The sequence below is a fragment of the Actinia tenebrosa genome, unplaced genomic scaffold, assembly GCF_029948245.1.
Source record: "Actinia tenebrosa isolate PJP-AT-01 unplaced genomic scaffold, QUT_ActTen_1.0 PGA_scaffold5__44_contigs__length_20552954, whole genome shotgun sequence".
Taxonomy (NCBI): domain Eukaryota; kingdom Metazoa; phylum Cnidaria; class Anthozoa; order Actiniaria; family Actiniidae; genus Actinia; species Actinia tenebrosa.
In genome coordinates, this window is record NW_028292582.1 from 8,033,196 (window position 1) to 8,045,815 (window position 12,620).

The window sequence follows — 12,620 nt, forward strand, 5'->3', positions numbered from 1 at the left end:
AGATTGAGTTGGCTTGAAAACAATGTTACAGTTCTTGAAAGTATAGTCTTGATATACTGTTACAGATTGAGTTGGCTTGAAAACAATGTTACAGTTCTTGAAAGTATAGTCTTGATATACTGTTACAGATTGAGTTGGCTTGAAAACAATGTTACAGTTCTTGAAAGTATAGTCTTGATTATACTGTTACAGATTGAGATGGCTTGAAAATAATGTTACAGTTCTTGAAAGTATAGTCTTGATATACTGTTACAGATTGAGATGGCTTGAAAATAATGTTACAGTTCTTGAAAGTATAGTCTTGATATACTGTTACAGATTGAGATGGCTTGAAAATAATGTTACAGTTCTTGAAAGTATAGTCTTGATATACTAGTGCAGATTGAGACAGCTTGAAAACAATGTTACAGACCTTGAAAGTATAGTCTTGATTATACTGTTACAGATTGAGTTGGCTTGAAAATAAAATTACAGATTTTGAATAATGTTACAGATATTGAAAGTATTATAGGATTCGGCTAACCATTATAGATAGAGATAGTTTCAAATGTTACAGCAGCATCAATATGGTTTACAATGATATATGTAGAACTAATTATTTTCTATAATATTTCAACTTAAAATGCAAGGTATACATGTGCAACTAGCTAATAAGAGTTTGTTGGTAACCTTTGGCTGCCTTTTTTTCTTTTTTGATATGTATTTTTTTGGGGGGAATTTAGAAGCTGAGATGCAGTTGTGTATAAAAAGGTATAGTCTTTATTGGTGTTTGTGCTGTTGTACCGGGAGACAATCCCCTACTCTTATTCGAATAGTACAACAGGTTCTTTAACGTCCCACACTGGCAAAAGGTGTGAGACAGGGCCAACGGCTTATTTCGTCCCTGCCCAAGGACGCCTTTAAGCTTTCCTATAAAGTGCCGAGCGCAAGCAAGGAGGCTTTAAGTACCATTGTTTATGTCTTTGGTATTGACACGGAAAAGGTAAGAAACCTTCTCCTCCCCCTAACTAAGAGCACGCTCAGGACAACCGTTGTAGCCCTAGATGTTCTGTGAAGTTGGTGAACACTTGAAACGCCTGTCAGAACTTTAAAGTGCTCATCCTTAACTCAATATTTTCAGTATTGATTCTACATGAAGTGAATATTTGAATGGTGAAATATTTTCACATGATTTGAGTGATGCACCTTGAAGATATCAAGGTTTATACTTCTAATATGGTAATGAGTGTGATGTCAAAGGAGGCATTAGGTATACAAAACTTTTCTGGGGCAGTAAAACATCGTCTTACTCAGGGTTAATAGGAAATAGGAAGGTTATTGCAAATTAGTTATATCATAGTAATCAGTGTTTTAATTTACAAATGATGACAAATGAACTCAAATGCCTCCTATGACATCACACTCATTAGCATTTTGAAAGTACAGACCTTGATAGCTTCAAGATGCAAATCACTCAAATCATGTGAAAATATTTTACCATTCAACTATTCACTTCACATAGAAACAATACCGAAAATATTGAGAAAAGATCGATTATAACTCTGTTCAGTAATAGTATATTCTTGTTATCCTTATTCCACCATATGAATCGAAGTATTACTGTGTCGCTCGCAAAATACGACAGTGTCTTCGTTTGAAGATAATAATCGCTTTACTCTAGGAGGACTATATAATTCCGAGTTTTCTATGTCGTCTTTGCAACTCTCGGATTTGGATCGTTTTCTCTGATGACAATCTTGCCGTTGAGAGACACTTCTATTGCATATAGGTTGCGACTCAATAAATATTTGTTCGCTAATTTTACTGGAAGCCACTACAACAAGCAGCACTGTATTAGATTTTATTCCTTCTCCAAGAGTAGCGTAATATTTGGAGAGTATTTGCGCTTTATTGTGAGAATCGGTCCAGACAAATAGCACCTGTTTGTGCCAACTATCTACAGAATTAGCCGACGAGATGTTGATGCCTTTAAGTTTCTTATCAAGCAGAGTTTTTGCATCTTCAATTGTATATATACTATTTTTATTTTTCTTATTAAATTTCACTGCTCGAGTGACCGAAACAGCGATAAGTAAATCAAATAATAATACGACGAAGTCAGTTTTTGCCTTACCTTTTTCTTTATAAGTTATTTCATTTTCTTGTTTATCTAGTTTGGCACCAAAACATCTGTGCAACGTTTCGAAGGCTAAGACTTCGCTTAGCACTGAACTTCCGCCCAGATTTGGAGTTTTTATCATCTTAGCCGCATCGGCAGAGAGTTTCATATTATTAATAGATGTTTTTTGCTTGAAATTCATTAATAGAAAACCACTTTGGTCATTCGATTTCACCAGTTCCTTGAAACCAGAGATTAATTCTTCCACTTTAAAGTCCGTAGATTCGTATACTGTTGTCTTTGTTTCGCTCATTAGGGGTATGAGTTTGTTCGAATAACGGGATGCTTTTATTGGGGACGCGACGCCTTTGACGTCATTCAGTCACTGCTAGCCGCGTCTCCACCAATCACAGCAAGGCAGCACTACTCTTAAATAAATGCGCATATTTGATTTGAGTCATCAAAACGAGGCTTCGGATCTGACTAATCAGAGACATTCTCGTTCTCAGATCCTCCTCGGTTGTCGTTCGTCCCCGTCAGCTAGCACAGGTCAGAGGCTCTGGGAAACCCTACAACCGGAAGCAAGAGACACGAGTGAAAAACGTCTGCGCATGCTCTGAATCCGTATGCAAGTTAGTCAAAACATAAGTAAATTACACTTTCAAACATGCCTGATAAATTGGACTTCACAAAATGCCAAAACGTAGTGTCCATGCTTGAAACTTTAAGGCTAATTCTTTCACATTGTGTTTGTTGATACAGTATCTTGGTCTGACAAAAGTATACTCTCGAACTTTTTTGTATACTTGGAGCAAACAAGCATTTATTTTCTCACTCAAACTCTTCAAAATTCTTGGAAAACCACAGGTAGCTCAAGCGTATATATTGTACTGCTTTACTATATACATGTAATATATGGTACTTCATAAATCTTCATTTTCGTTCATTGAATTTTAATAAAATCCACTGAAACTTTTACAGCGTGTTTTGGTTGTTCTTAGCTTCATTCTGAGCGAATTTCGTTCAATCTAACTGCACTTTCCCCACCGTAAAGGAAAGAAGGAGAAGGTAGGAAACGCAGGCTGTCCATGGGTCTTCGATCGGCTCCACTCCACTCCAAAGATGCCTCGGGGTGATACGGTTGGGAGGTCATTATGCCCCTCTGAGCTTCTCCACTGGTGTCATATTTTGTACTGGGTTCCGTGGATGGCCGCGCTTTTAACGGTTTTGCTGTCCACGGTTTCGAGCGCTGCGGATAAAATGTGGGTGCAGATTGTTGGTTGAGTTAAGATTTCAGTGAAAACGTACATCGTCGTGGAGTGAAGCCGATCGAAGACCCCATATGTTATTACAAAATGGATATGACCTATATTCCTCAAAAAGTAACCCTGCCTTAAAAGAATGATTGCAAATGGAAAAGTGTCTGAGGCCCCGTCCACACGTATCCGGAAATTTTTGTATCCTTATCCGGACATTTTCGAAAACGGTCTCCAGAGTGGAAACTTTCGAATACGCTCCGAATACGGATACGTGTGGACGGTCGTATACCACAAATTTTCGAATACGCTGACGTAAACACGATTTTGCGCATGCTCAATAAGAAAAACTATCCGTCAAAGGGATTAGGCACTAGCGTGCATCAGGGCGGATCAACAAATTTCCGGATACGTGTGGACAGTGAAAACGATTCGAAAACGATTCGAATACACTGCGTGTGGACGAGAACATTTTCGTATCTGCCAAAAAAATTTGCGGATGCGTGTGGACGGGGCCTGAGACAGCACAGTCTACCATAAAGGAATACATTCCAAGATTTTTGGAAGGTGTTACATATACAGGTCATAGTAGTGAGAAAAATTAAGGCAAACCCCACAATGGACCAATCCCGGCTTAGCACCCAAACAATGCAGCTTTAGCCTTTAACAGCTTTAGCCTCATTTTGATGACTCAAATTAAATATGCGCATATTATTTAAGATCAGTGAATTCTTCATTCTGGACAATCAAACCAAATCTCGTACATACCCAGAGCCCACGTTTCTCTTGGTCAGCACCGAGAAACGAGAGCCTATGGCGGCGGCCGATTTATTTGAAAATTCTGATTGGTCTGGGGTGAAAAAAATATAGAAAGAGTCTTTCTGGAAATAAAAGGGCTAACGATTCTAACTGACACGAAAGTCTTAGAAAATATGTGGATTTTTCCGTTACGAATTTGCTTGGATTGAGCTCAGAATTTCCTAGAATATGGTACGATAATCAATATCTTTTGTATTCCAGAAGTATAAGAGTAAGAGGCTTGAATTTAAACGCACTTTCACGAGAATTAATGCGAGACCAGTTGGCAGCCGATCACTTTTGCATTTGCTTGAAACATTATTGGGGATTTTCCAGAGCCCGTCGGCTGAATAGCTCCAACAATGCATATTGATAGGTTTTTAAAGCAAGATTCCGATTATTTTATTTATTTCTTTATTTTTTAGTGAATTAATAGCATGTGTGCAAACCTTTTTCGCAACGTTAACCGAGATACGAAGCATATTAACCAGATAAAGGATAATTCTAATTTGTTAATTAAAATCAATTAAGATTTAACACACTTTCCGCACTTTTCGTTTCCGTGTTTCACCGCGGCCCATGTTTAAACCTAAAAAAATATGTTAAAAACTCACAAAATAGCACAACTAATTACACAGAGGACAAATTGAAGAAGTAGGCTTTAAGTAAGCAAGGGATAAGTAATTTAACTAAAATATTCAATGTTAAGAAGGTCTAAAAATGATAACCGTTGTTTGAACTCATTTGACATACAGCAACTCGTCTAACATGCAGCAAGTCGTTTATTCAATTGCAGCAACTCGTTTCTTATTTTCAGCAACTCGATTTTTATTTTCAGCAACCCGTTTCTTATTTGCAGCAGCTCATCTAATTAATACAGCAACTCGTCTAACATACAGCAACTCGTCTAACATGCAGCAACTCGTTTCTTATTTGCAGCAACTCGTCTAACATGCAGCAACTCCGTCGTTTTTCGTTTGGAGCATCTCGTCTATCTTGCTGCATGTCCCTTATGGGCCACCCTATGTGCCTACAGTCGTAAGTAACCGTTTCGTTAAATCCTAACAGCTCTTAATTAGCAGTACTCATATACGTATGTTAGGGCTCGCAGCTACGATATAGGGTAAATCGCAAAAATACAGCTTCATTGAACATTGACTTCAATGTTCTGTGTCCTACTCGTTCAGATCAGAAAGGCCAATATTTGAACATAGACTATATGTTCCTGTAGTATTCCTTAACGTTGCTACGCAACGACTTCATAATTCTATTCTACTGCTAACTTCCAGCCACTTGCAGTTCATATGTTTACTTTCTTTGTTCAGTAAAATAAAAATAAAATACGCGCTTGTTTTTCCTAGGGCTTTTGGCGGCAAAGTGGTGTGACATTCCAGATTTGTTTTCCGTTTTTCAAAATTTGAAGTACTCGTAAGGATAACGTCTGAAAATCAGCCAAATTTCTAGGGTTTTAAACACTTTATTTTGGTAGAGACAGGTGCTACGGTGTGTCAGGAAGAAATTTGCATAATTATCACTCAGTGAAAGAAGTGAATATTAAAATAGACAAACTCCGTTGCGTCCGGAAAATTACTGCAAAAAAGTCAACAACAGTCTTAATCTTTGTGGAGCAAGTAATTTGTTTTGAAAAAAAGCTATATTTTTTGAAGGAATTGGACTTTTGGTTTAAATATTAGATTTTTAACCATCAATTCAAACGGCTTATATCTAAGAGCATGGCTTATCAGAGAACAGAATACGCAGATAAAACTTTGTCCATGAACTCGCTAGCCGATCGCAGACTGAAGCTCAAACTTGGATCTATCGAATCCCACAAGGGAACTATCGAAAAAGAACTGAAAAGAGAAAAGAAAAAGGTGGAAAGAGAATTAGGTTTTGAAGATCAGCTGCGAAATCGTCTCACTGTTACTGACCTTAGTGGGAATTCAAGCCGAAGCTTAAGTCCACGACTTCCTCGTCGTTACAGTACACCGCCTGAATTACTATCTGCAAGTTTACCACTTCCAGTCACCGACCCCAGGCGATCTCCCGTTGCCACTCGAAGGAGATTCGGATCCGAAGGCATGAATGAGCCTTTAAGCTATGATTCTAGTGGTAATAACGCTTTATTATCACCGACTTCAATGTTTCTTAAAGCTCCTTTCGATCAGCCAAGACGGCAGTCGCTGCCTCCTATCGGAGACGGTGGGCTCTTGAGCGCAGAAAGTGGTCACAGACGCGATCGAAGAGGTAGCTATGGCGGTGCTATGAAAAGCCCTATTCTTACGCCAAGTCCTAATATATCTGGCGCCTCAACGCCTAGAAGAGTACTCTCACGAAACAGTAGCTCGTTGAACGAAGCTCAAATGAACGAAATTACAGCTAAAGTGAGCAAATTTTTACAGAAGATGGACAATAAAAACCAAGAAGAAACCAAAACCGGCGAAGAACCACAAGAAAGAGCTTCCGAACGAACTGAAAGACAAACTGAAAATAGTTTTGATTCGTGTCACCAAGATTCTTTTTCACTACCTGCAAAACCTTCCTCACAAGTTGGAACATTCCAGCCTTTAAACTTTGAGTAATTGGAAAAACTAATATGTTTACATCTAAGACGACTGATTAGAGGAATTGTAAGTCAGATAATCATGTGTGTACAACTTGAATTCATGCGCTGCTGAATGGACGGAGAATCATAAGCTTGACTCAAAATTGTTATTTATCAGCTGTCAGGAAAAAAAAATATTGCTAAAAACGGCCAATATAAAATACAATGCAGCCAAAGCTCATTCTATTAGTGCTTCCAGGAAAAAATCTTATCGATATAGAAATGCTAATTAAAGAAATTGAAAATCACTAACGGAATTACGACCTAATAGAGTACAGATTATTCTAGATTTAATATAAATAACTAATAAGATCAAGTTAAAGAAAATGTTAGTAAAACTATAATTTTTTGTAAATTTGAAAAACGATTTTACGAAAACTAGTTTTGGTGAATTAATACACGGTTGTTTTTTTAGCCTAGGATAACATTAGATAAAATCTTGATCAATCATATAGCTTTTAACTTTAAGCGAAAGCCAAGAATATATGGCTCTGACTTATATTCTCTACATTATTGGTAACCGAGCTGATGACCAATTAATTCTGGAATATTGTTTTCTAATCATGATGTATTAGAGTTTAGTTTTGTAAAATAGATAATACAAACTACGTCGGGTAGAGTAACAAAGTTTTCTAAGTGTTTCTTCTTCACTTTCAGTTTTTTCTTATTTGCTTCGGCTGTTGATAATGACGGGAATGGCAAGTAAGCAATGACAAATGATATCGATCGAGTTAGTGATCGAATGAATGAACGAATGAATGAATAAGAGGAAGAGAAAGGTCAGGACAGAAAGAAAGGTACTTAAGATGGCATAAATCAGCTCTTTATGGTGCCTGACGACTCAAGGTCAGCCTCGCTTTCACGCAAAATTCAAGATGGCGGCGATATCTTTGAAGAGGCTTATTGACTGCGTATTGAATAATTTTTCTTGGTTCAATGCAACAAATCATTAAAGTGCTTATAAGCCTTTACACAACATTTTCAGAATTGATTCTTTAGATAATGGATAGTTGATTGTGAAAATATTTCGTCATTTGAATGTCGAGTCTTTGAGATATGAAGGTTTATATTCCCAATATGTTAATGACTATGACGTAACATAAGGGATCATTTGATATACAACACTGCACTCGTTCTGGATTACAGTATTTTAAAAGCATCGCCCTTTTACTCGTGACTCACGTAGAGGTTCTTACAAATTTATTTTCAAAAAATGTCCAGCGTTCAATATTAAAAATACAAAATAACTCAAATCCCTTATGTTACGTCATAGTCATTAATATATTGGAAATATAAACCTTCGTATCTCGAAGACCCGACATTCAAATGACGAATTATTATCACAATCAACTATTCACTATTTGAAGAATCACTTCTGAAAATATTGTGTAAAGGCTTATAAGCACTTTAAATCAATAAAAGTGTTATAACGACCTACAACTCATTCGATATGACACATTTTCTCTTGCCTTTTTAACTGTCATCTGATCTAATACATGTCAGCCTTATAGTTTAATAAATAATAAATAATATTTCAGAGGGTTAAAAAAATGAGAGTTGTATCCATATTCATGTCTCTTCTCATGCGCAACCATTAAATAAAGTAAGGAAACTCTAGGGAATGGCTTGTGGTCTAAAATGGGAAAACATGACGTAGGTAAAAGGATCTATAGCTGGACTATTTACCAGGGATTTGTGTTTAGAGAACATTTTCAAGGAATAAATTAAAGGTTTATTAAAAAGTCAAGGTTTCGACTTTATATTTTTTACTAAGAAAAGTTGAAATTTTGAAAAGGTTATATCGCTTTAAGGCCCTGTACCTCGAGGAAATGTGTCTTCAACCTGCGATGCAATGCTGACGAAAGCATTGCAGTATGAAAACAAACAAGTTCAAAGAATTTCAAGAGTTTAAGCTTGATAAAGATTACATTTGTATGGCCTTAAAAATTTGTAATATTCAAGGCGCCAGCCTTGTTTTGTAGGATGAACAAAGGTTTTACAGTCGATTCATTGGTATGTCTCCATACCACAATACCATAGATTAGATAGCAGGAAAGATCAAAGAATAATAAAAAGTTACAAAAACAAGTTCTTTACTCCATACTCAAATAATGGCAGGTTTTATCTTGCTTGAGATATAAAAGAAATATGAGATTTCCAATTAAGATTGGAATGGAACATGGTTAAAATTTGACTTAAATTGAACATCATATCCTATTTTCATTTAAATGCTATACAAGATAAACAATCAGTCTGATTTAAAAAGAGAGAATATATTAGATGAGTTCTAAAAATCATTTACGTATAATGGAAACAGTCATGGCCAAAGAACTGATCTGTGAGGGATACCACAAGAAATACGTTTTTCAAGAGCTTTATTAAATACAGATGGAAGAGAAATGGGACGATAATTGTTGACATGAAACAAAAATAATATAATATAATAATTGCCAAAAATAAAAATAAATGTTTTCGATTTCTAATTTTTAACTTGATCGGAAGTAAACACTGAACTCTGTTTGAAAGCATGATTTTCAATGATTATATCTCACTTGGAAACTTGCGCATGCGCCAAAAAATGGATTATGCCGGAGCCCTCGTTCTTCGCCGCAGGTCAGAGGAAACGCAGACTCGGTACGAGATCGCTCATTAGCATGCTGTTGTATTTTCGGTTCAAACCAGACTGTTGCGTCGCTTCTCAAAATGATCTAGCTGCCTTTCCCTTGTATATCTTCTACAGACGTTTTTAATAACACTACGTCAATGAAAGTCTCTGATCGACCTAGCATCATTAGACGAGCCAATGTTATCTCAATTACTTTAAAACGGACCTTGAAGGTAAGTCAGAGCTAGCTCTTTCATTCTATTTCTCGGTTTACTGGTTTCATAAGTTTCGCATGTTATTCCTGTTATTTCATTTGTGCAATTGAATGTATTTTTTTGCCTATGTCTATGTTGGTATTATTCGTTATTATGTACATGTATGTGTCAGTTCTTTTCGAAAGCTTTCAAACTCTTTGTTAGAAAAACAAACCATGATATATCCACGAAAAGTACTAACTGATTAGTACAAAATGCCAGCAATGAAACAATTATGAATCAAAGTAAAATAGATGTGTTTCGAGCTTTTTTTGGTTTGTGCTATTTCACTGATAATGCTTTGCACTCTACCAAAGTACAATATAGGGTTATCCAATTATGAAATAAAAACGAATAATATTCGAATAAAACTAACATGCTTTCATAACTTTCAGTGCAACACGAACTATCCATTAACCCACAACATTCAACTCCAAATGTTGGGTCTTTCTTATTTATTGTATTCTGGATTAAGGTTTTTGGTTTGCAGGATGATTTATTTATATCTGTGTATGTTAATATATACGAAATATATATTTGTACTGTGGTTGTAATGTATCAATTGAGCTGATCCTCGCAGTAGTATGAAGGAATCGCCGGATCGCTGAAAATTATTGATGCATGAATCGCTCACGATCGCTATCAGTTTCTTGCATATGTTTCCGTCGTTCAAGACTCAGAATGTTTTTCTGAGTCTTTCAATTGCAGCTCCATAAGTTTGCTTCATAGACTGCGAGGATCAGCTCAATTTGATTCATTTTTATCTTAAAGCTATTGGTTTATTGACTGATTCAGGTGCCTTGCCACGCCAAGAACTATTAGAGCCCAAATGTTAAAGGTGGAGAGTTTCAAACTAAAAAAAACTGACTCCATAGATATTAAACATATACACAATAGTTGATCTTAGTTCCATATCTTTTTGACTATTACACGTTGACCAACAGTTTTTCACTCCAGCGATGAATAAATTCAATTGAATTCAATTTCTTTGAGGCTTTCTAAAACATGTGCGCTTATCAATTTGTGTTTGCCTCTCATCACTTTTTTCATAACTCAAATTTTTTTACATATATGTGTTGATGGACATTCTTGAAAATCATTATAGTGAAGAAGAAGCACTGTTTAAATATTCTCGTAACAACTTAAGATCGAAATTTCACAAAAATTGTTCGTTGCATTGTAATCTCGGTGTTACCCAAAAACATGCAAACTCTGTATAAAATGTTGCAAACTTTGGACTTCGTAAACGTTTTTTCGTTTACTGAACTTGCCATTTATCCACGAGCTACCCATTGTGTGGCTCATTCGGGAGAAAAAGAGCCAGATTTGTTCCAACCACCAACTGTTTATAACTAACCAGACCCTATTCGCCAGGGTTTAAAGCTGGTTGCCCTGTCGCATAGTATTTTTTTCCTCTAGGGTGTTGATGGCGCCTGACTGGCTGCACGATTTTCTTGAATCCTCTGATATTTTAATCTAATTTTCTGCAAAGCCACTTCTGCAGCCTTGCGCAATCTAGGCCGAATTCGTCGTTACCTTACACGTGAACACCTTGAATGCCTTGTGCCATGCCTTTATAAGCTGAAGGCCCGACCATTGTAATAGCATCCTGTACCCTGTACGGTCTACCGTCTACTGACCTAAGCAACCGTCAAATATTCAGAAGACCTGCAGCACGGCTTTAGTGGTTGGTGCGAGCCCCGTGATAGCATCCATTTATCCTTTTGTCGCACGTTAGCCAATCATAAAACCTTAATTTCGAAACGACAATACTACAAAATATTGTAAAGGGTCGCTTGTCCGCTCTCAAAATATAAGTAACTGTTTAGTGATCGCGCGATACAATACAAAATTGTACAGTTTATGGACCTGTTGAAGGATAACCATGAGCGTCCATTTCAAAGAGCTCAAGGTGTTTTATTAAACAAATATATTATATACAATTTGATTGTTATTGTTAGGTGTTCCATAAGCCGTAGTTTTCGCTCCTTTTGTGTTTGCAGAATCCAGGAAATAACAGGATAGAGTGGGATTATTACACGAATTATGGAACACAGTCTAGTTGACTTAGTCAGTGGTTAAAAACACTAGAACAAGGATAAAAACCAGCAAATTTCCAGTACACTAGCACAATGAACATGAGTTTGGGAAAAAGTTAGTTTAATCATAAGTCCGAGACAAGAGATAACACATCAGATGCAAAAAAAAAAAACCCAAAAACTGCATTTTTTAAAGATAATTTCCAATACACTAGCCACAATGAATATGAAGATATTTTTTGGAAGAAAAAAAATCACATATGCCCAATTGAAATGAAAAAAAATATATGTATAAGTTTGAAAAAAAAAATAATATTTATTACAATGCGGAGGCATTCACAACAGACCAAGAGCACCCAGAGAAAGTTTTCATACAAATTAGCCAATGAACGGAGGAGTGATGTGCGCGTAACGTAACAACAACGTATTTCTCATAGAGTTCTTTTCACCAGTATTTGCGTGACACAGCAAAAAACTAAGACGCTACACCAACTTATTTTCTGTGTTGCATACGCCCAGCTCTCATTGCCAATTCATGGATATACTATATTAATATGGCTATCCAAAATGGCGTCTTAGTAAATTAAAATTAATTGCGGAATACCTCAGAGATCTATCCTAGACCGCTCCCTTTTCAAATCTATATTACAAACCTTTTGCTAGGTTCATTAACAGTTTTGATATGTCAATAATAAGTGTAAGTTGTTGGTACTTTCATCAACAACACAAGTAACATCATTAGCACGGATAAAATTTCCAATACGACAAAGTGAATGTGCGTGTGTACATTCAATAGGCAGTGGTAATGGACAATCAATAGCGCCGTTTTTACATTCATATTCGCGAGATTATATTTTTCTTTGGCGACGAAAATTCAATTCAATAAACACCAAATGACAAACAATAGCGTTATGGACAATACGTTATTTTTCCCAAAAGAATTGTGAATAAAGTCACTAAGTGCT

General features: G+C 36.3%; 1 protein-coding gene across 1 annotated transcript; it reads left to right on the forward strand.

The window, feature by feature from the left end:
• The first annotated feature begins 5,707 nt into the window (after positions 1-5,707).
• LOC116300516 (uncharacterized) lies at positions 5,708-7,735 on the forward strand. The gene has a single exon (XM_031709395.2). It carries the CDS (start codon positions 5,886-5,888, stop codon positions 6,732-6,734), a length of 849 nt encoding a protein of 282 aa, XP_031565255.2. The 5' UTR covers positions 5,708-5,885; the 3' UTR covers positions 6,735-7,735.
• The last annotated feature ends 4,885 nt before the right edge of the window (positions 7,736-12,620 follow it).